The sequence below is a fragment of the Copadichromis virginalis genome, linkage group LG4 (genome assembly GCF_057382275.1).
Source record: "Copadichromis virginalis isolate Kocher_CV1m ecotype Utaka linkage group LG4, C_Virginalis_male_GT1.1, whole genome shotgun sequence".
NCBI classification, from domain to species: domain Eukaryota; kingdom Metazoa; phylum Chordata; class Actinopteri; order Cichliformes; family Cichlidae; genus Copadichromis; species Copadichromis virginalis.
The window spans coordinates 1,483,241-1,504,466 of NC_140621.1; the positions used below are offsets into that span (position 1 = coordinate 1,483,241).

Genomic DNA, 21,226 nt, shown 5'->3' on the forward strand with positions numbered 1-21,226 from the left:
AATACTGAAACCTGAAACGAGGAACAGAAGGCTCCGTTTTATATGCAGTCTATGGATATTCATGCATCACACCAAAGAAAGAAACTGCTAACATGTGAATATTCAGAATGTGCAAAGTTCTAAACATTACAAACCTTTGCTGAAACCCACGTGGGTGATTAAACTGACATGAACAAGTGACTGGTACAAATTTAATTAGGTTACTTCACAAACAAAGGAGACAAAAGCAGCCTGAATTCATATCATCTTGTTCCACTCTTCATGTGTGACTTGGCAGGGACAATACTGAATTAAATCCACTGAGAATAATTATTTCAAAGTGGGAAAGAATGGCATCGATCCTAACTGGGTTATATTCCAACACATGTTTTCATTTACTGTACATGAATACATACTTTTACTGTAAATGGATGCAGAAAACATATAACCTACTGCATAGAAATGCAACAGAATTTCAGGTATGGAAGAGGCTGATGCTCAGATTTTCCTGGCTGAGAATTCCAAATAAGGAAAACCCCAAAACAAGAGAAACACACAAGTTTTTTTTTTTAAATATATGGTTTGTGATCCGTCAGCCAGAGTGAGGTTTACCCCCTCCTCTCAAAGTCAGAACTGTAAATTAGAGAGAAAACAAGAGCCATGCAACAATAATTCAGTGCCACTAATGTTACTGAGTGCATTCTCCTGCAGCCAGTTTTAAGGATGTGGTAGAAAGTTGGACACCAGGAAAGCGAAACCTACTAAATAAATGAAATTCCTGAATAAGGTTTGTTTCAGCAGGCATAGAGATGCAAATGTCTAGATGCGCATCAGTATTTCAGCATTTCCAGAAGGAAAAAAAAAGAAGCAAATGATCACGTGCATGCTCTCGCTCTCTACTGCTTAGTTCAACACATCTGATTTCTCTGCACAAGTACGGGCTGCAGAGACCCACGGGATGAGAATAAGAGCAAATGTATTCATGTTCGGGTATTCATGTGGAGGTCGCGAATTCAACATCGTCAAAGGATTTGAATCACACGAACTCAGTAAATCAATCGCGCGGGCAGGCAGTCAATCAGCGGGGAAACCTATTGATTCATAAAATCCGCATCCCACACATTCTCTCTTTCGTACATATACACGCGCCTGCAGATCCCCCCTCTCTCTCTTAGAGAGGCAGAGAGGCTGACTCCTCCTTCCTTTCCTTCTCTCACTTGTGTCTCCTTGTTGGCGGTACAGTATAACACAAGCATACAGATCGGGGACCGACGGTGGATGGGGAAAGGCAGTAGCCGCAGCAGCAGCAGTCGGACGTACCGACCGAAGGATGCTCCAGCACCATGACTTGCTCGGCGTCAGATAGCGAGAAGATCGTCATCAACTGCGGTGGAATTCGACACGAGACCTACCGGAGCACCCTAAAGACGTTGCCGGGGACGCGTTTGTCTTGGCTGACAGAGCCCGACGCCTACAGCAACTTCGACTACGATCCCAAGTCCGACGAGTTCTTCTTTGACCGCCACCCGGCCACCTTCGCCTTCATCCTCAACTACTACCGTACCGGCAAGCTCCACTGCCCCAACGATGTCTGCGGGCCGCTCTTCGAGGAAGAGCTTGCCTTCTGGGGCATCGATGAGACGGACGTGGAGGCGTGCTGCTGGATGAATTACCGACAGCACCGTGATGCAGAAGAAGCCCTGGACAGCTTTGAGACCCCCGAACCGGATCCACCCGAGGACGACCCTGCACTCACCGGCGGAGCGGATGGCGACCTGAAACGTCTGTGCATGCAGGAGGACGGCCGCAGGGCGACACGGTGGGAGGTGTGGCAGCCCTGGATGTGGGCACTGTTTGAGGATCCCTACTCCTCCAAATATGCCCGGGTGAGTGGCAAGTGTAACGTTCAATCTGTGTTCCCTTTTTTCTCGTGCGCGCTCTGCAACTCATGCGTTTGGCACTGTTTTGGCCACTGCGCATTGTTGCGCGTAAATGTTCTCCGGATACTGTTGGAGGATGAAAGGACGTTCAGTTCTCTGCGGGTTAAAAAAAAGCCACAGTGGTGTACGTTTGATCTTTCTCATGAATCATTTTGCAGGAGGATTGTGGCTCCTGCTGATGGCATTTTTTTCAGTGCGCATCAGCCCATCCATCTCACAAATGTTTCACAAGTGTGCATCCATCCTGAATGTCTATCGTACACCAGACATGTTTTTTCCATATCTATTTCTTGTCAATCCATACTTTGTGAAAATTATTCAACAGTCTAGAGGTCACCTCTATGAGTAAAGTGATCAAAATGTAATAAAGGAACGTCAGCTGTGCATCCTCACACTTCATCCTAGAGGTTTGTCTCAGTACATGTGTACATGTAGTTTACATAGACTTTAGTTAGGTACTGCTCTTGCTCCAATGTTGTTCACAACTGCTTTGTCTGTTTCTAAATGTTGTTGCCTCCCAGGAACTCACTTCAAAAATGATTCAACTGTTCTGTCCTGACTATAATGAGTCAGAAGATCAGCTTTGTAGCTTATTTATACTATATAACACCAATGACCTACAACAGTAATCTCAGCATGCTGTGTATATGTAGGAGTTTTATCACAATCAGAAGTCAAAGGCCCTAGAAAATAGGAAAGTATGCCCTTACAATCAAGCAAGAACCGAGCTGTCTTTTAATAGAAAGATAAATATCAGAATGCAAAAATAGAATAGAATAGAATAGAATAGCCCTTTTTGGTCATTGTACATGTACAACAAAACCAGCGGTGCCAGAATAAAATGTACACAGCAGACAGCAGGAATAAATAACAAACATGAGAAGTATTTACAATGAAGAGGGACATACACAAAAAGACGAGAAAGGCACACATTTAGAACAACATAGCTGTAAAGTGCTTGAAGAAGTCCGGAGAAAGGACTTGGTCTAAATAGAGTCCATGTGTGAGTAGCCTGAGTGATGAAGGTTTCTGAGACCATGGCTCAGGTGAGGTGGGTGGGCAGGGGTGGGCTGTGGGGGGATAGTGCTTGTTAACAGTCTGAATGGTCCAGGGGAAGAGGCTGTTAGTGAGCTTGGTGGTGTGGGACCCGATTGGCCTGGGCTGCTGACCTGCTGGTCAAACAGGTGGTAGGGGGAGTGCAATGGGTCACCTGGGATGGCCCTGGGCCCTGAAGCAGCAGGATGTGGCGATGGCCTCGGGGGGTGGCAGAGGACAGCCAATGAGTCTTTTTGGGCAGTTCCTGTTCCAAGTTGCGGCTGGGAGTAAGTGGAAGGAGAAGAGAGGAAAGAGGAGCGCAAAGAGACCACTAACAACAAATGGCCTTCTAACCTGAACTTGCAGCTGGTGTTTGTGTGGACACAGAGTCCACGGGGCTCCACGAGAGAACAGGAGCTCACCTTCATTTTCAGTTTTCACTATTCTTGAATTAAATTCCATCTAAACTGCCTCCTGTTGAATCTGGGGCAGTTCTTAGATCCAGTGATTGAAAAAAGTGATTTGTTTGACAGTACAGCATCACAACATCATGGTGACAAGAACTGGCTTTGATATGTAACGAGCTTCTTGGTTGCATGAGAATATTTTGTGGAAGGTGAGACTATGTTAAACCTTTTCGCTGGCACCAAAGCAGTTTGAAGATGTTTATGTGCAGCTGGTCTGCAGTCTGCTTTTCAACACAGAGGAGAAACTGTACTAGCTCAGGACTAGATTAGGTCACATGTTAATTGGAAGGTTAAGCGTGTGATCCCTGGCTGCTCCAGTCGGCATGCCAAAGTATTCTTGGGCAAGATACTGAAGCCCAGTCTGCTCTGTGGTGTATTTATCAGAGGCAGAAAGCACTTACATGTAGACAGTGTTTGGGTAAATGATGCGTTTTGTACAGAGTGGTGACTAGAAGGATGCTGAATAAGAACCAGGCTATTTACCATAAAGTGGGCTTTACTATCTAGAGTATGGTATTTTAAATATGCTGCTTTTTTACCCACTTTAAGTTTACTGAAAGTTCTGCTGATTAGAGAAAACTATAAGATGTCAGCAAAGCTATCTGATGGAATTCTCTTGGTTTTTATAGTGTCAATGCAACAACAGTCATTTCGAGGAGAGCTGCGTTGTGATGATTGATACTCTGAACTTTTAGTAGAATTAAGGCAAATCAGCTTCTGACAAATGCTGCAATGCACCAGTGCACAAACCAAAGTGGGTGAGATTTAATTTGTAAAAACCACAGGTGTTGTTTTTGTGAAAAACTCAAGTAAACTTGTTAGATTACTACAGTAAATAAATAATTTTCAGACGTTATTTTCTCAAGCTGAAGACAAGGCTGCTGGATTAATTTAATCAAACTGTAACCAAGCTGTGGCCCAGCACCTCATCCACATGTGAAACAGCAATCAGACGTCAACAGTGATATAGGTGAACATTTCTATCAGCATGTCTGCTGTATCGGTCAAAGAGGATCTCACTCAGTTTATGCAAGTGTTGCAGTTCAGAGAGGCTTGTTCCAACCCAGTGTCCTCACAAAATACAGTCAAATAGAATGATGCTGCAACTTTCAGTGTAAGTGCAGGACACAGAATGCCCTTTATGCAGAAAAGCAGGCAGTCTGGCTGTAGATGGTCCTCGTGTCTATACAGGGGACCCCAGTTTGTGCAGACAAAAACCTCATACGAACCAAGATCTTTTCTTAACCATAGTGTTGCGTCCATATGTAGATATCACAGGAATGAGGACCTGTGGAAGCATGAAGTACCATAAAAATGGACAGGTCTGCAATGTAAATGGCAGCAAACGAGTGACTGAATAATGAGGGGTGATAGTACAAAAAAAGACAAGCTGATGTCATGGTTGAGGGGGTTAGGACAGCATCAGTGTGACAGTGGAAGTGACTTTGAAAGTGTTGCAGTCAATAGTTTTGGTGCCAGCACTGGGACAAAAAGGTTGGGTTGAAAGGTAGATGGTCAGCGCAGCAGCAACACTCAGGTAAGCTAAAGTCCAGCTTCTGTTAGCCGATTAGCTTGTTTCAGGATGAAGGTTTAAATGTTTTTTCACAAAGATATTTGACAAAGAAAAGCAGGACGGCATGAGTTGTTGTCCTGTGGCGTCTGTCCTTAAGTATGTGTATTATATTTGCAAAGGTGCCAGGTTTGCCCATTTCTGTCTGTCTTCTGCTTCACAATCTACATGGTCCATCTCCGATCTCGTTCTCTCGTGTCATCGCACCGACAGCTCACTGTGGTTTATTACTGTGCTACATAATCAGAGATGAGTGCTATATTGCTTATTATTGCTATTCAGTCCCTTCTCACCAACCCTCCACCCAATATGCTCTCACTCCCCCACCTCGTTCAACCCCCCACCCCCAGCTCTCTGCTTGTGCTATAGCGTAAGACTGCAGTCCCCATAGTAGCTGACTGTGCTGTAGTCTGCTGCAGAGTAGGAGAGAGAGAGAGAGGCACAAACAGGGGGAGGGAATTACAGAATGTGAGGTGTTTTTGGTTGAGGGTGAATTCAGCAGCAGAATAAAAAGAAGCAAAAGAGAATGGAGCCACTGCAATCCCCCCCCCCCCCCCCCCCCCCCCCTATTTCTTTCATTCTTTACTTTTTTCTTCCCCCAATCTCTCAACAAGACAAGCAAATGCACACACGAGCTTCACTTTCACACACTTGCTAGGCTGCTACACACAGAGTTCATTGTAGCAGTGTGTCATTTTGGTCCTAGTACTTATAGCTCTTTCCTACTGTATTTAAGCCCCAAAGCACTTTCTATTATGAGGCTCATTCAGCTTATTCACACACATCACACAAGCACTTTTTTCTGTCCCTAAGTGCTTTTGTCTAACATTCACACTCGGATAAATGCTTCAGTGGTTCAGTATTCTGCTTCATGGATAGATCCAGACCGCAGGAGCCGGGGATCAAACCACCAACCTTCCGACAATCTCCTGAGCCACAGCTGCTCGTTTTGTTCTTCCATGTTATTGTTATGTCAGCGGAAAGGAAAAAATAGTCTCTTTATGATGTCGTTCCATTTACAGTTAACACTGAAGATCTTCAATAAAAAGTAATTAGTAATAGATTTTATTAACCTCCTATTTAAAAGTGAACAAACTTGACACTCTGATGTGTCCCTCCATACTCTGCCACCCACTGGTCATTTAATGTTACTACAGATGTATGACGTGTCATTTAACCCTGTCATGCATGAATTCTGATGACCTCAATCAGTATTTTTTTTTCATCTTTTCATGACTGAAGATGAATAAAAATTCTTTAGAAAAAAAGCTGAATGTTTTTGGAAGTAGTTTGTAGTTTGTTTTTAGTTTTAGCTATTTTAGGGGGATATCTGTGTGTGCAGGTGACTATTACTGTGCATAATTATTAGGCAACTTAACAAAAAACAAATATATACCCATTTCAATTATTTATTTTTACCAGTGACACCAATATAACATCTCCACATTCACAAATATACATTTCTGACATTCAAAAACAAAACAAAAACAAACCAGCGACCAATATAGCCACCTTTCTTTGCAAGGACACTCAAAAGCCTGCCATCCATGGATTCTGTCAGTGTTTTGATCTGTTCACCATCAACATTGCGTGCAGCAGCAACCACAGCCTCCCAGACACTGTTCAGAGAGGTGTACTGTTTTCCCTCCTTGTAAATCTCACATTTGATGATGGACCACAGGTTCTCAATGGGGTTCAGATCAGGTGAACAAGGAGGCCATGTCATTAGTTTTTCTTCTTTTATACCCTTTCTTGCAGCCACGCTGTGGAGTACTTGGACGCGTGTGATGGAGCATTGTCCTGCATGAAAATCATGTTTTTCTTGAAGGATGCAGACTTCTTCCTGTACCACTGCTTGAAGAAGGTGTCTTCCAGAAACTGGCAGTAGGACTGGGAGTTGAGCTTGACTCCATCCTCAACCCGAAAAGGCCCCACAAGCTCATCTTTGATGATACCAGCCCAAACCAGTACTCCACCTCCACCTTGCTGGCGTCTGAGTGGGACTGGAGCTCTCTGCCCTTTACCAATCCAGCCACGGGCCCATCCATCTGGCCCATCAAGACTCACTCTCATTTCATCAGTCCATAAAACCTTAGAAAAACCAGTCTTGAGATATTTCTTGGCCCAGTCTTGACGTTTCAGCTTGTGTGTCTTGTTCAGTGGTGGTCGTCTTTCAGCCTTTCTTACCTTGGCCATGTCTCTGAGTATTGCACACCTTGTGCTTTTGGGCACTCCAGTGATGTTGCAGCTCTGAAATATGGCCAAACTGGTGGCAAGTGGCATCTTGGCAGCTGCACGCTTGACTTTTCTCAGTTCATGGGCAGTTATTTTGCGCCTTGGTTTTTCCACACGCTTCTTGCGACCCTGTTGACTATTTTGAATGAAACGCTTGATTGTTCGATGATCACGCTTCAGAAGCTTTGCAATTTTGAGACTGCTGCATCCCTCTGCAAGATATCTCACTATTTTTGACTTTTCTGAGCCTGTCAAGTCCTTCTTTTGACCCATTTTGCCAAAGGAAAGGACGTTGCCTAATAATTATGCACACCTGATATAGGGTGTTGATGTCATTAGACCACACCCCTTCTCATTACAGAGATGCACATCACCTAATATGCTTAATTGGTAGTAGGCTTTCGAGCCTATACAGCTTGGAGTAAGACAACATGCATGAAGAGGATGATGTGGACAAAATACTCATTTGCCTAATAATTCTGCACTCCCTGTACATTTTGGTGTATTTCAGGGGACCTTGTTTGATAGTATTCATTTTCTAATTCCTTTATTTTTGTCTCTAACTCTTTTGCCTTTTGGAAAGTCAATCTTGCTTTAGAGCTAGTGATACTAATTATTTGGCCCTCAATAAAAGCCTTAAAACCTTCCATCTTATGGTTGCAGAAGTTTCTGTTTTATTCATTTCAAAATAGAGGCTAATTTGTTCATCCAGAAGCGAGACCAAACCAGGGTCCGCCGACCATTTTTGTTTGCAACGCCTAATTCTAGCATCTTTCACAAGCTTTGCGTCCTGATATACCAATGAGTTGGGAGCATGATCTGAGATTAGGATCGCCTCAAAGGAGCATTCCTTGATTTTATGTCTCAACTCTGCAGATATCAAAAAGAAGTCAATTCTTGAATTCTTTTCTTCCCTCCAGATATCTATTAAGTTTAATTTCTTCATAAAGTGCCGTATAGTTACTCTACTACGGGTGTGAGACTCTTCGGTTCCCGAGCTCCTATCTTTCACCGGATCTAGTACACAGTTAAAATCACCTGCCACCACACATTTACCAGGAAAAGAGGACAACATGAGGAATAAGTTTTGAAAAAAGATAGGGTCGTCTGTATTAGGTGCATAGATGTTCGCCAAGATAATTTATTCATTTAGTAAGTTCCCTTGAATGACAAGGTAACGTCCAAATTTGTCTTTGGTGACTTTACCTGGAGTGGTATGGATTCGTGCACCAAAATGGTGACCCCTCTCGCTTCAGAGTTAAACGATGCAGACAAGACCTTGCCTCTCCACCTCCTCTTAATTTTCAAGTCCTCGTTATGCATCAGATGTGTTTCCTGAAGAAACACAATGTTAGACTGCAAAAATTTTATTTTGTTCATGACTTGTTTAACTTTCTTCAGATTTCGTAACCCTCTGCAGTTCCATGATGTGATTTAGATTTTTATCTCACTAGACATTTCTTGTAGATTGTGCAGTTATATTCCCCAAACAAGTGAAAATATATGTCAAAAAAATAACAAAAAGAAAAAGACGGAAAGCTAACATAAATACTATTAGTAACATCAGAAACTGCCCGAATACCCTCACCGTCACTCATATCCAGGCCTTCCCCAGATGTTTAAAGCTTTCAGGTAGCAATTAACAGTCCCACCCAAGGATGACACCGTATAGCTGAACTAGTAGAACCGAACTATCCAACTGTTAACTATAACATTAACCATACCCTCCTGTGCCACCAAGGTTAGATATTACATTCTTATCTATTCATAAACACCCCTCTTTGCCATAAGTGAAATCCAATTTCACATTTCAAATCAGATTTCTAAGCAAAACTAATCAGAAGTGGTCTGCTGGTTTGATTGAGCCCCACTTACTTGAAGTTGACCAATTTACATTTGTTGCAGAAATACGTTCGGCCTATTAATCTTTTTTTATTTGATTTATTTATTTATTTTAAATTAGAAGACAGATATGGGTATCTTAAGAGGGTTAATCCTGCACTGAGCCCCTGATAGAAAATGCATTGTAATATGCGCTATTAGACACAAGCATACATTTAACGTTATAGTTTGATCTGCCCGAGCCGGCTCGGCTCGATCCTGCTCCTCTTCTTCTCAGGTCAGATGTTACCTTCTGCTTTGTAAACTTAGACCGTATCCTAACCATCAGTCCGATCCCTCTTTTGACTTGATCCGTTTGATGAAGCCCTCCGCCTCAACATGGTTGTTAAAGATGAGGGACCGTTCCTTATATGTCACTATCAGCCGGGCCGGGGGAATGATGCCATAGCGGAGCCCCATTGTGCGGAGTTGGCGCCTCGCCTCGTCGAACTCCTTCTGTTTCTTGTGGACACCTGCCGCCACGTCCTGGTAAAACCTCACCGTCTTGTTCTTGTATCGTACTTCTGTTTTAGTCTTAGCTGCTCTCATCAACAATTCTTTATCTTTGAAGCTGAGAAATTTCATTATCAGCGTACGGGGTGCAGGATTGTTGTGGGTTCTCGGCCCAGCTCCAGCGTTAGTTATGTACGCCCCAGCATCAACTCCAGTGCATCCGGCAGCCAACTCTCCAGAAAGGCACAGGCGTCCTCGCCCTCCGCTCCCGCCGGTAAGTTGACCATCCTCAAATTGGAGCGCCTTGATCTTGTCTCCAGGTCCAGCAGTTTGTCCTCCAAATCTTTATTTTTATTTTCTAGGACTAGTACTTTTGTCTGGAGGGAGGCGACGTTATCCTCAATTGTCAAAATCCTAGTTTCTGCTTCTGTGACGCGCTCTACACAGTCAGTAATGTCTTTCCTCGCACTCTCAATAGCGGACCTATGCCGTCAAACCTGGAGGAAAACTCTGTTTTCATGTTGTTGATAGTGGTCAGGATGATGGCCAATGTGGGGCAGGACTCTCCTGCCGCCATATCCTTGCTTCTGTCCGGCGCATTAACCTTTGGAGTCCCGCTAGCGTTAGCCTCGCCGGAGTCCATGCCCTCACTGCTAGCTGATGAATCCTTGCTAGGCCTCGACTTCGTAAAGTCTGACAATTAAGCTTGGAGAGTTTTGTTCCGCCCTTGACTGACTTTCTTCTGTGACACCGGCATAACCCTAAGTTTATTTGTTGAAATAGCGGTGATTCACCTACTCAAGTACAATATATTAGCAGGATTTTGCCAACAGGGTAGCAGAGCAGGTTAACGCATGTCCGCTCAGCTCGCCGCCATACTGGAAGTCCCATTTGAAATCATTTGGTAAAAAAAGTATGGTAGCCAAAATACTTTCATGAATGTTTGACATATGACATGACACTTTTCTAAGTTAGTTTATAAATAAGCATAAATAAACAGAAAAGTTTACTAAAACCAAATACTTGAAATGCCAACGTAGAACAGTAAAAATATCACCTGAAGTGAAAAAGTACTGAAAAGGTGTAATGCTTTGATGAACGAAGAAGGATAAAGTAGTTCTACCATTTAAATTGGCTTACATATAAGAAGAAAAAAGAATACTGATCATCATTAGTTTACATCATTCTCAGTGTTAAAAATGTTGACTTCTTCAAATGAACATGATCTGTGAGATGGGTGGTCAGTGGATGGAAACTGGCCCAGTCGATTCTCCAAGTAACAATAACTGAGCCAGTTTTATTCACAGGTGCGCTCCATGTGGAGTACAACAGTTAATGCCTACAGGGTCTCAGTACATCTGCAGAAAAACAGTGACAACCAGGTGATGATACTTAATCACAAGCACATGCTTCAGCATTTTTCCAGTTCTCATTTTTCCCTTTTCTGTCATTGCAGTGTCTTTCATCTTTTTATAAACCACCCATGTCTCTCTTTCTACATGTCTCCCTGGAGGTTTGCTGTGGTAAAGGCAATATATCCTGCAGGGTCCCTCTCCCCCCTCGGTGCTTTTCAGGATAATGCTGTGAAAGAGACTTTTTTTTTGTCTGTGCCACCTATCTGTGAGGGAGAGAGAGAGAGAGAGGGAGGGGGACCAAACTATATTTCATGTCACGTCAAGAAACAAAACATTTAACCACAGAGGGATCTCCGCTGTGATCTTGCCTCGTAGGGAGTTAATAAAACAGCCAACGAACAAACACACAGACACACACATGCAAAAATAGCTAACTGAGCATGGGAACGGTGAGCCCATAGGCTCATTTAATACAGTACATCCATACATGCAGCAGATTCCTGCAGAATGATCTGTTGTGATGTGTTGTGCATGGTGTGTGTGTGTGTGTGTGAACTGCAGTATCTAACATCTACTGTGGATGAGTTCCTTTCACCTTCAGTCCGAGACAGACAAACTAACACACACAAATCTACCTGTATACACACACAGCCTCACACATGCACACAGAACACAGCACACACACGAGACAAGCACAACTGCCAGCTTTGAGGTACACTTGTAAGCTTAACATATGGTTGTGATTTTCAGTAATGATATAGAATTCCTAAGGTACGCTCGTCACTGTGACACGTGAGCATACGTGACATACGAGTACTCTGTGACTTGAATGTTTAAATGTACATGGGAGAGATAAATATCTTAAACCATATCTTCTTCATTGTGTCTTTCCTCAACTCAACCATCACCATGACAGTCATCCTTTCCTCACTGTTTAAATGGTTGTGTTTACATTCTTGAGAGAAGATGGAACTTCAGAAAAACCCAAAGGTTCTCAGACTGTATTCTCCATCTCTGTCTGAAGACAACAAAAAAGGCTTTTTGTGCAAACTGTGTGAGTAAGTATATGCAAACACATAGTGGGGAATACAGTTTTCCGGCAGGGCTTTATATTGTTGAAGCATTATCAAACCATCAATATAATTTTTCTGTTGGAGGACAAAGACATGTATGATTATATTTCTGTAGTTTTTGAACATCTAATTCTGTCTTGTTTACTGTTTGCTGCTTTATATGTAATTCAAAACAAATGTTGCTCTTGTGTGTACACAAGCTATGTTCTTACAGTCCTATTACCAATAACAGCACCCTATAATCTGCATACATGTACATAGTAAGGTACAGACACAGCTCATAGACACTTATATTTGTCACGTGTTCAATGCTCTGTAGAATAATGGACTTGCCAACATCAGCACCATTAGCTTGACCTCTTCCCAGCTTGACGCTGTCACCTGCTACTGCCCCTTTCTGTGATACTGTACACTGTCACCCATCTCTTCAGAGGAGCCAGTGGTCAGCTGACTCAATCCGACAATCAGCCACCCAGCAGTAGATGAGCTAGTGAACAGCTGCTCAATCAGTGACTGGACCAGTCTTGGGTTGTTAGCTTTTGTGGTGTATTCTGCTCGTGTTAACTAAGCTTGGTGTTTTCTTTGAGGAACTAGTGAATGTTACTCCCCTCAACCCCTTGCCCTTATTCTTGGGGACGTAACAAAATTATTGCAAATTTATTAAAACTAGAAAAATAAAAAATATAGCATTTACAAATGTATTCACAGCCTTTGCCATAACACTCAAAAGGTTTCCACTGATCTGTTCGATGTTTCTATATCATGTTTTGAGTTTACCTGTGATAAATGCAGTTGATTGGACATACCTGTCCAATATATAAGGTTCTATAGCTTACTCTCTATGTCAGAGCACAAACCAAGACATAAAGTTCAAGGAATTGTCTGTAGACCTCCAAGACAGGATTGTATCAAAGCACAGCTCTGAGGAAGGGTACAGAATAATTTCTACAGTTTTGAAAGTCCCAATGAGCACAATGTCCTCCATCATCTGTAAGTGGAAGAAGTTTGAAACCACCAGGACCTAAAGCTGGCTGCCAGGCCAATATGAGCAACCGCTTGTGACCAAGAACCTGACAGTCACTCTGACAGAGCTCCAGTGTTGTTCTATAATAATAACGGATTGGATTTATATAGCGCTTTTCAAGGCACCCAAAGCGCTTTACAATTCCACTATTCATTCACTCTTGCATTCACACACTGGTGGAGGCAGCTACAGTTGTAGCCACAGCTGCCCTGGGGCAGACTGACAGAAGTGAGGCTGCCATATCGCGCCATCGGCCCCTCTGGCCAACACCAGTAGGCGGTAGGGTAAAGTGTCTTGCCCAAGGACACAACGACCAGGACAGAGAGACCGGGGATCGAACCGGCGACCTTCCGGTTACAGATGCGCTTCTCAACCCCCTGAGCCACGGTCGCCTATGAAGGCAGGAGAACCTTTTCTGCAGCACTCCACCAGCCAGGCCTGCATGGTAAAGTAGCAAGATGGACACCACTCCTCAATAAGCTGATGTTTGCAAAAGATGCCTGAAGAACTCTCAGATTAGGGACAAAATTCTCTGGTCACCAAATGAACTCAAAGATTGAACTCTTTGGCCTGAATCCCAAGCATCATGGCTGGTGGAAACAGGCACTCCCCATCACCCGGCCAATACCATAACTTAAGTGAAGCATGGTGGTAGCAGAATAATGATGTGGTGATGTGTTTAAGCAGTAGGAACTAGGAGACTAGTCAGATGAATGCAGCAATGTACAGAGTATCCTGGATATCTCTGTACATTGCTGGAGCACTCTGTCCAGAGCACTCTGGATCTGGCAATAACCATCTCCGGAGTGATCTGGACTTCAGACTGGGGGTAAAGTTTGTCTTCCAACTAGACAACAATCCTAAGCACACAGCCAAAAATAAGAAAGAAATTTATTTGAAACCACTTTGTGAATGTTCTTCAGTAGAGCCCAGACTTGAACCATATTGAACATCTCTGGAGAGATCTGAAAATGGCTTTCCACCATAGCTCCTCATTCAACCTTGAGCTTGAGAGGTTCTGCAAAGAAGAATGTGCAAAAAGTTGTAATTGCTGTCAAAGGTGCTTCAACATTCGCCCTGAGTTCCTGAAGGCTCTTGATGTTGTAGGGCTGTCTTGGTTGACACGCCTCTACAATGTTGCGTGGAGATCCGGGGAGGTACTGGATTAGCAGACCGGAGTGGTGGTTCCCATCTTTAACAAGGGGGAACGAGAGGGTGTGTTTCACTCTTCAGTCTCCCTGTGAAAGTCTCTGCCAGGGTGCTGAAAAGGACAGCCCATCTGTTAGTTGAACCTCGGAGGACCAATGTGTTTTTTGTCCTGGTCGTGGAACACTGGACCAGCTCTTTATCCTCTCGAGGATACTTGAGGATGCATGGGAGTTTGCCCAACCAGTCTAGATGTGCTTTGTGGACTTTGAGAAGGTATCTGACCATGTCCCTTGGAGTGTCCTTTGGGAGGTGTTTTGGGAGTATGGGGTGTCTGGCCAATTGCTACAGGCTATTCGATCCCTAAACAAGCATTGCAAGAGCTTGGTCCACATAGCCAGCAGCATGTCGGACTCATTTCCAGTGGGTTATGGACACTGCCAAGGCTGCCCTTTGTCAACGATTCTGTTCATAATTTTTATGGACATAATTTCTAGGTGTAGACAAGTGGCAAAAGTCTTTCACTTCGGTGGCCTCAGAATCTCATCTCTGCTTTTTGCATATGATGTGGTTCCATTGGCTTCATTCTGTGATGGCCTCCAGCCCACACTAGAACACTTCACAGCCGAGTGTGAAGCGGTGGGAATGAGAATCAGCACCTGCAAATCTGAGGCCATGGTTCTCAGTCGGAAAAGGATGGAGTGCCCACCCTGGGTCAGGGACAAGTTCCTGCCCCAAGTGGAAGAGTTTATCTTATCTTGAGTGATAGGAGAAGGGAGATCGACAGACAGATTGGTACATTGATGCGGATAATGTACCGGTTCGTCTTTGTGAAGAGAGAGCTGAGTGTAAAAGCAAAGCTCTCAATTTACCGGTCGATCTACATCCCTACCCCAACCTAAGATCACGAGGTGTGAGTAGTGAGCAAAAGAATGACATCGCGGATACAAGTGGCAGAAATGAGCTTCCTCTGAAGGGTGGGTGGCTTCTCCCTTAGAGATTAGGTGAGGAGTTCGGCCATCCGGGAGGGGCTCAGAATAAAGCCTTTGCTTCTCCACATCAAAAGAAGCCAGTTGAGGAGGTTCTGGCATCTGACAAGGATCCCTCCTGGGCGTCTCCTGGGTGAGGTTGTCTGGGCATGTACTTAATGGGAGGAGGCCCCAGGGCAGACCATGGACATGTTGGAGGGATTATATCTCCCAGGTGGCCTGGGAACGCCTTGGTGTTCCCAGGTATAACAAAGTTTTTATCTGACGTAAAATGTATAGAAATTATACATATACCAACAAGACAGTGTACATATGGAAAAGATATATATAAACCTTATAAAGTTTGTATCTGTCTTGTGTGAAACTTGTATGAAAAGCATACAAGAGTAAAAACAGATATAAGATCCCTTGAAAGATTATATAATGAATCTTGTATGTTTTGGATACTTACTAAAACAATATATGAAAGTAATGAGAAAGTGGCCACTTTCATGAGTTAAGTCATATAAGTTTTTACTATTTCTTTTCCATATGGGACTGTCACAACAGCATTTGTTTTCATTCAAAGTCTTTATGGCTTTAATACCTGGGGGGCCGGTCTGTAGTCAAAATGCCCAATTTTCTGTCCCAGTCCAGCCCTGCAGGTTAATACTGGCAGTGTCACCATGCCAGCTGACTGGATTTCATCATCAGCCAGTGTTGCTCTCTGGCAGCCCGTGGGGATGAGGGAAAGGAGGACCCAAATGCAGGACTCTGGTAATGATGACAGTGCGTTTTATTTACAGTGCAGAAAATATAGACAACCAATAAATCCCTGTGTGTTCCTGACTCCTGTTCCGTGTCTCCACTCCCTGCGTACCATCCACCCGCTGCTTCCTCGTTCCTCCTTGGAAACACATACAAAAGCAGCCTTCAGAAAACTCCACAATCGCGGCAGACTAACACTTACTGGCTTGCTGAAAAACTAACAGGTAGTCACGCATAACGATCCCTTGTTGTGGAGCTCTCAGCCACACTGCTGTGTAGCTCCCCGACGATGTTAGATCAGCTCCAGGTGTGTGTGATGATCCAGATGGCAGGGCCACACCCCCACACATGCACACACACACACGCCTATATATAGAAACAAATGACAGCAGCACAATACAAGGACACGGTAACTATGGCGTTATTTTTGTGCCACTATTCTGAGTGCACATAAAAAAAATGTGAGCGCAGGTAAAAAAAAGTTTGCAGGTGCAAGTGTTGCACACACACAACAGCAGCCCCTCTCGCTCGCTATGTGTTGCTCGCGCGCTCAACTCTTTCTCTACACCGTTATATTTGTGCCACAAAACCAGCCAATCACAGACTTGGATGCAAAAAAATCTGATTGGCTGTTTTGGTCTCCAATCAGCTCGAAATGACGAAATGCAATATCCCCGAATGCATTTCGTCCAAAACTTTTAAGATATTTTCAAATATCTGCTCGATTTATAGGTGTGTCTTTAATGTCCTGTGGCAATCTGCTTTTCAAAGAAATCCAGCATGTCCTTAAAAGCAGCTCCCGACTCGTAGTTTCCCTGAAAACCACAGAACACAGTTTTCTGTTTATCTGTCAGCTGCTTTTTGGTGACTGAGAATAAACTGCTCTGAAAAATCTAAAACTGCCTCGGTAGGAGTCCTGGAAAGCCCAAGTGAATGCTTTTTCTGCCCAAAACTATCTCAAATTTTCTGTTATTTTAAGGAAATGTGTCCTGATCTTGTTTTCAGTCAGTCTACGAAACAAAGTTGAGATGTATGAACATTTTCAATGTACAGAAAGTTTTGTATATGGGCAGAAGAGTCTGTAAATGACTTAATGAATAGGTGACACATGAACATTTTAAGTTGTTTACAGTCATAACGTAATCTGACAATAGCCAGTCACATCTTAATAAAGGCAAACAAAAAAGACAGACCAAATCTCCAACATTAACGTTTAAGGTTAGGTTAAGCTAAAGTTACAGCTCAGCTACAGTTAATTGTGATTCACTTACATTTGCTCCTGTAGGCTTACACTGATGGACTGGGGGACTGACTTGCTGCATTCCCAAGCAAGTTGACACATAGCTGCTACTCCCTTATCCTGGTTCTGCCTGTTAAAAAGGGTCTTTTCCTCCCCACCATCCCCAAGAGTTTGCTCTGATTGTAAGGGTTTTGTCCTGTATTGTTGAGCCTTACCCCAACAATCAGACGAACCAAGCAACAGTGGGAAGAAAAATCTCCTTTTAAACAAGAATGAATCTAGTTTGATAATTACTAATGATTCAATGTAATAGTAGTGTATAATTACATAAAAGGTGAAAGAGGTAAGTGGAACCCCCACCCCCCACCCCCTAGGAGCCCAAGGCTATTTCATCATGGCTCTGTTGACCATTGCAGAAATCAGGATAAATAGGAAAACTAAGCAAAAATAGTGCATTGACTTCTGCTTACCTGCCTCACCTGAGTGAATGTGTGTGTGTGTGTGTGTGTGTGTGTGTGTGTGTGTGTGTGTGTGTAACAGAGACTATATGGAAATGTGAAGAAGTCCTATGTCAGACATCAGTTATATGAAGCGCTTCAGTAATGGCAGTGCACACTGTTGCAGTCATGCACATAATGCAATGACAATAAAGTGAACACAACATTGAGATGTGTTCCGTAATCATAGTGTAAAAGAATTATATCTGTATTTATATTTGACTCAGTAGTGTCTTCTCCCCCCCCCCCCCCCCCCCCCCCCCCCCCCCCATAGTACTATATTCCATTATGATGATCTCATTTTGGTTGTCCCTAAGGTGCTGTTCCTAAATCAGTCAGTGGAGCTATAACTTATATCTCAGGCCCATAGCTCTGGACACACCCAGAGACATAAATGCATGTATTTTAAGAGTCCACCATTCTTTCTAGAATCTATGAACTTTTTGGTTACAATGAATAGAAGACCAAAATCACACTTAAATCCATGATCCCAATCAATGTCTTTCTTCAAGTCAAAACTTTGGAAAATTGTAGTCATGTTTTAGACCCCATCGCAGCACTGACACTGTGCTTGTTAGGGCTGCGAATGAGATCTTAAGACCTGCTGATATGGGTGAAAGTTCTGTGGTACACCACTGTGAACAAGAGACCCGACAACTCTACGGATCATGCTGTTATTTCTGCTTTCTCTGTCTCCATCCCACACACACACACACACACACACACACACACACACACACACACACACACACACACACACCTTAGTGTTTTTTGTAGTTCCAGCTTTTCAGCACACATCCAGCTGTTTCTACTGTCTGATTATCCACATTCTCAGAGTCCCAGCATGCTCCTTGAATAGGAGTGGCATGATTAAATAATGGTTACAAGCTGTCGACCATTCAACCCAGGCACTGCCCCCTGAACCTGCAGCCCCATCCTTCCTCTGCAGCTGAGCCACCCCCACATGCCCCCGTTGCCCAACTTAACCAGGGTGAATCCTTTATCCTAAGATTTTACGCAGGCAGGATGCGATGGCTGCTGTCTTGTCCATCTGAGAGCACACCTGCCCACCTCCCCAGTGGTACTCCAGGTACTGTACCGCCCTCCATCAACTCCTTCGGGTTAACCGTGAGCCCTGCCGACCTTAAACATTGTAAGACCGCGGCAACCTGCTGCACATGCTTCGTCCAGGTGTCAGTATGGATGATGACATCATCCAAGTAGGTGGCAGCATACAGTGGGGCAAAAAAGTATTTAGTCAGCCACCGATTGTGCAAGTTCCCCCACCTAAAATGATGACAGAGGTCAGTAATTTGCACCAGAGGTACACTTCAACTGTGAGAGACAGAATGTGAAAAAAAAATCCATGAACCCACATGGTAGGATTTGTAAAGAATTTATTGGTAAATCAGGGTGGAAAATAAGTATTTGGTCAATAACAAAAATACAACTCAATACTTTGTAACATAACCTTTGTTGGCAATAACAGAGGTCAAACGTTTACTATAGGTCTTTACCAGGTTTGCACACACAGTAGCTGGTATTTTGGCCCATTCCTCCATGCAGATCTTCTCGAGAGCAGTGATGTTTTGGGGCTGTCGCCGAGCAACACGGACTTTCAACTCCCGCCACAGATTTTCTATGGGGTTGAGGTCTGGAGACTGGCTAGGCCACTCCAGGACTTTCAAATGCTTCTTACGGAGCCACTCCTTTGTTGCCCGGGCGGTGTGTTGTGGATCATTGTCATGTTGGAAGACCCAGCCTCGTTTCATCTTCAAAGTTCTCACTGATGGAAGGAGGTTTTGGCTCAAAATCTCACGATACATGGCCCCATTCATTCTGTCCTTAACACGGATCAGTCGTCCTGTCCCCTTGGCAGAAAAACAGCCCCATAGCATGATGTTTCCACCCCCATGCTTCACAGTAGGTATGGTGTTCTTGGGATGCAACTCAGTATTCTTCTTCCTCCAAACACGACGAGTTGAGTTTATACCAAAAAGTTCTACTTTGGTTTCATCTGACCACATGACATTCTCCCAATCCTCTGCTGTATCATCCATGTGCTCTCTGGCAAACTTCAGACGGGCCTGGACATGCACTGGCTTCAGCAGCGGAACACGTCTGGCACTGCGGGATTTGATTCCCTGCCGTTGTAGTGTGTTACTGATGGTGACCTTTGTTACTTTGGTCCCAGCTCTCTGCAGGTCATTCACCAGGTCCCCCCGTGTGGTTCTGGGATCTTTGCTCACCGTTCTCATGATCATTTTGACCCCACGGGATGAGATCTTGCGTGGAGCCCCAGATCGAGGGAGCTTATCAGTGGTCTTGTATGTCTTCCATTTTCTGATGATTGCTCCCACAGTTGATTTTTTCACACCAAGCTGCTTGCCTATTGTAGATTCACTCTTCCCAGTCTGGTGCAGGTCTACAATACTTTTCCTGGTGTCCTTCGAGAGCTCTTTGGTCTTGGCCATGGCGGAGTTTGGAGTCTGACTGTTTGAGGCTGTGGACAGGTGTCTTTTATACAGATGATGAGTTCAAACAGGTGCCATTCATACAGGTAACGAGTGGGGGACAGAAAAGCTTCTTAAAGAAGACGTTACAGGTCTGTGAGAGCCAGAGATTTTCCTTGTTTGAGGTGACCAAATACTTATTTTCCACCCTGATTTACGAATAAATTCTTTACAAATCCTACCATGTGGATTCATGGATTTTTTTTTCACATTCTGTCTCTCACAGTTGAAGTGTACCTCTGGTGCAAATTACTGACCTCTGTCATCATTTTAGGTGGGGGAACTTGCACAATCGGTGGCTGACTAAATACTTTTTTGCCCCACTGTATGTAGTGTGTGGATGCAGCACTTGGTCCATGAGTCCAAAACTGATGAGTGTTGTGAAAACGAGCGGTGGCAATCTGTTCCACGAGCATGGGGTAGGCCCTGCGACCACTCACTCACTCTGCGGTAGTCAACACAGAGCCGCATAGATCCATCTTTCTTCACCACAAGAACTATGGGGCTACACCACATGCAAGTGACTCTTCTATTACTCCCATTTGTATTATCTCAGCCAACTCCTGAACAAATGCAGAGAGGTGAATGTTGAGGTAACATGTCAGGCTGTGAATGCTCCATCAAGACAGAGGTCAGATCTGTCTGCTGAAGGATCTCTTTCCTTAGAGGAACGCTGGGCGATTCTAGACCGCCTGGGTCTATCCTCAAAGGAAGTCTGGTTGCAGGTTTCACTGTGACAAAGGACCCAGCAACTCAACTACTTTTTTTCTCACTGGGCTTTTATTTAGACTTCAAAATTCCAAATACTGATAATACTTTGTGTTTGCTGGATATATAAAAGTGTTTATGGTCACATGAACTATAAAAGGTGACGATGTGCCATTTAACCTCATTTCAGCTGAAATTCACTCAAAGGTGACACTTTGTCCCAACTGCATAGAGAAACTCCTCATCAAAGCTTTCCAGTGTAATGAAACCTGAATAACATTTTTGGCATTGCGTAATAGAAACAAGACAAGATGTTATGTTGGTGAATAATTCATACAGGAATATAGACCACTGGTCTGTTCTATCCTTCATGT

General features: G+C 43.8%; 1 protein-coding gene across 3 annotated transcripts in view; it reads left to right on the forward strand.

The window, feature by feature from the left end:
• The first annotated feature begins 1,086 nt into the window (after positions 1-1,086).
• LOC146710500 (voltage-gated potassium channel KCNC1-like) overlaps positions 1,087-21,226 on the forward strand; it is a 76,416-nt gene continuing 56,276 nt past the window's right edge. For all 3 annotated transcript variants that reach the window (XM_085453070.1, XM_085453072.1, XM_085453071.1), the window contains exon 1: positions 1,087-1,865. In XM_085453070.1, the coding sequence (XP_085309196.1) occupies positions 1,323-1,865 (543 nt within the window). In that variant the 5' untranslated portion in view covers positions 1,087-1,322. The remainder of the gene's footprint in view (positions 1,866-21,226) is intronic.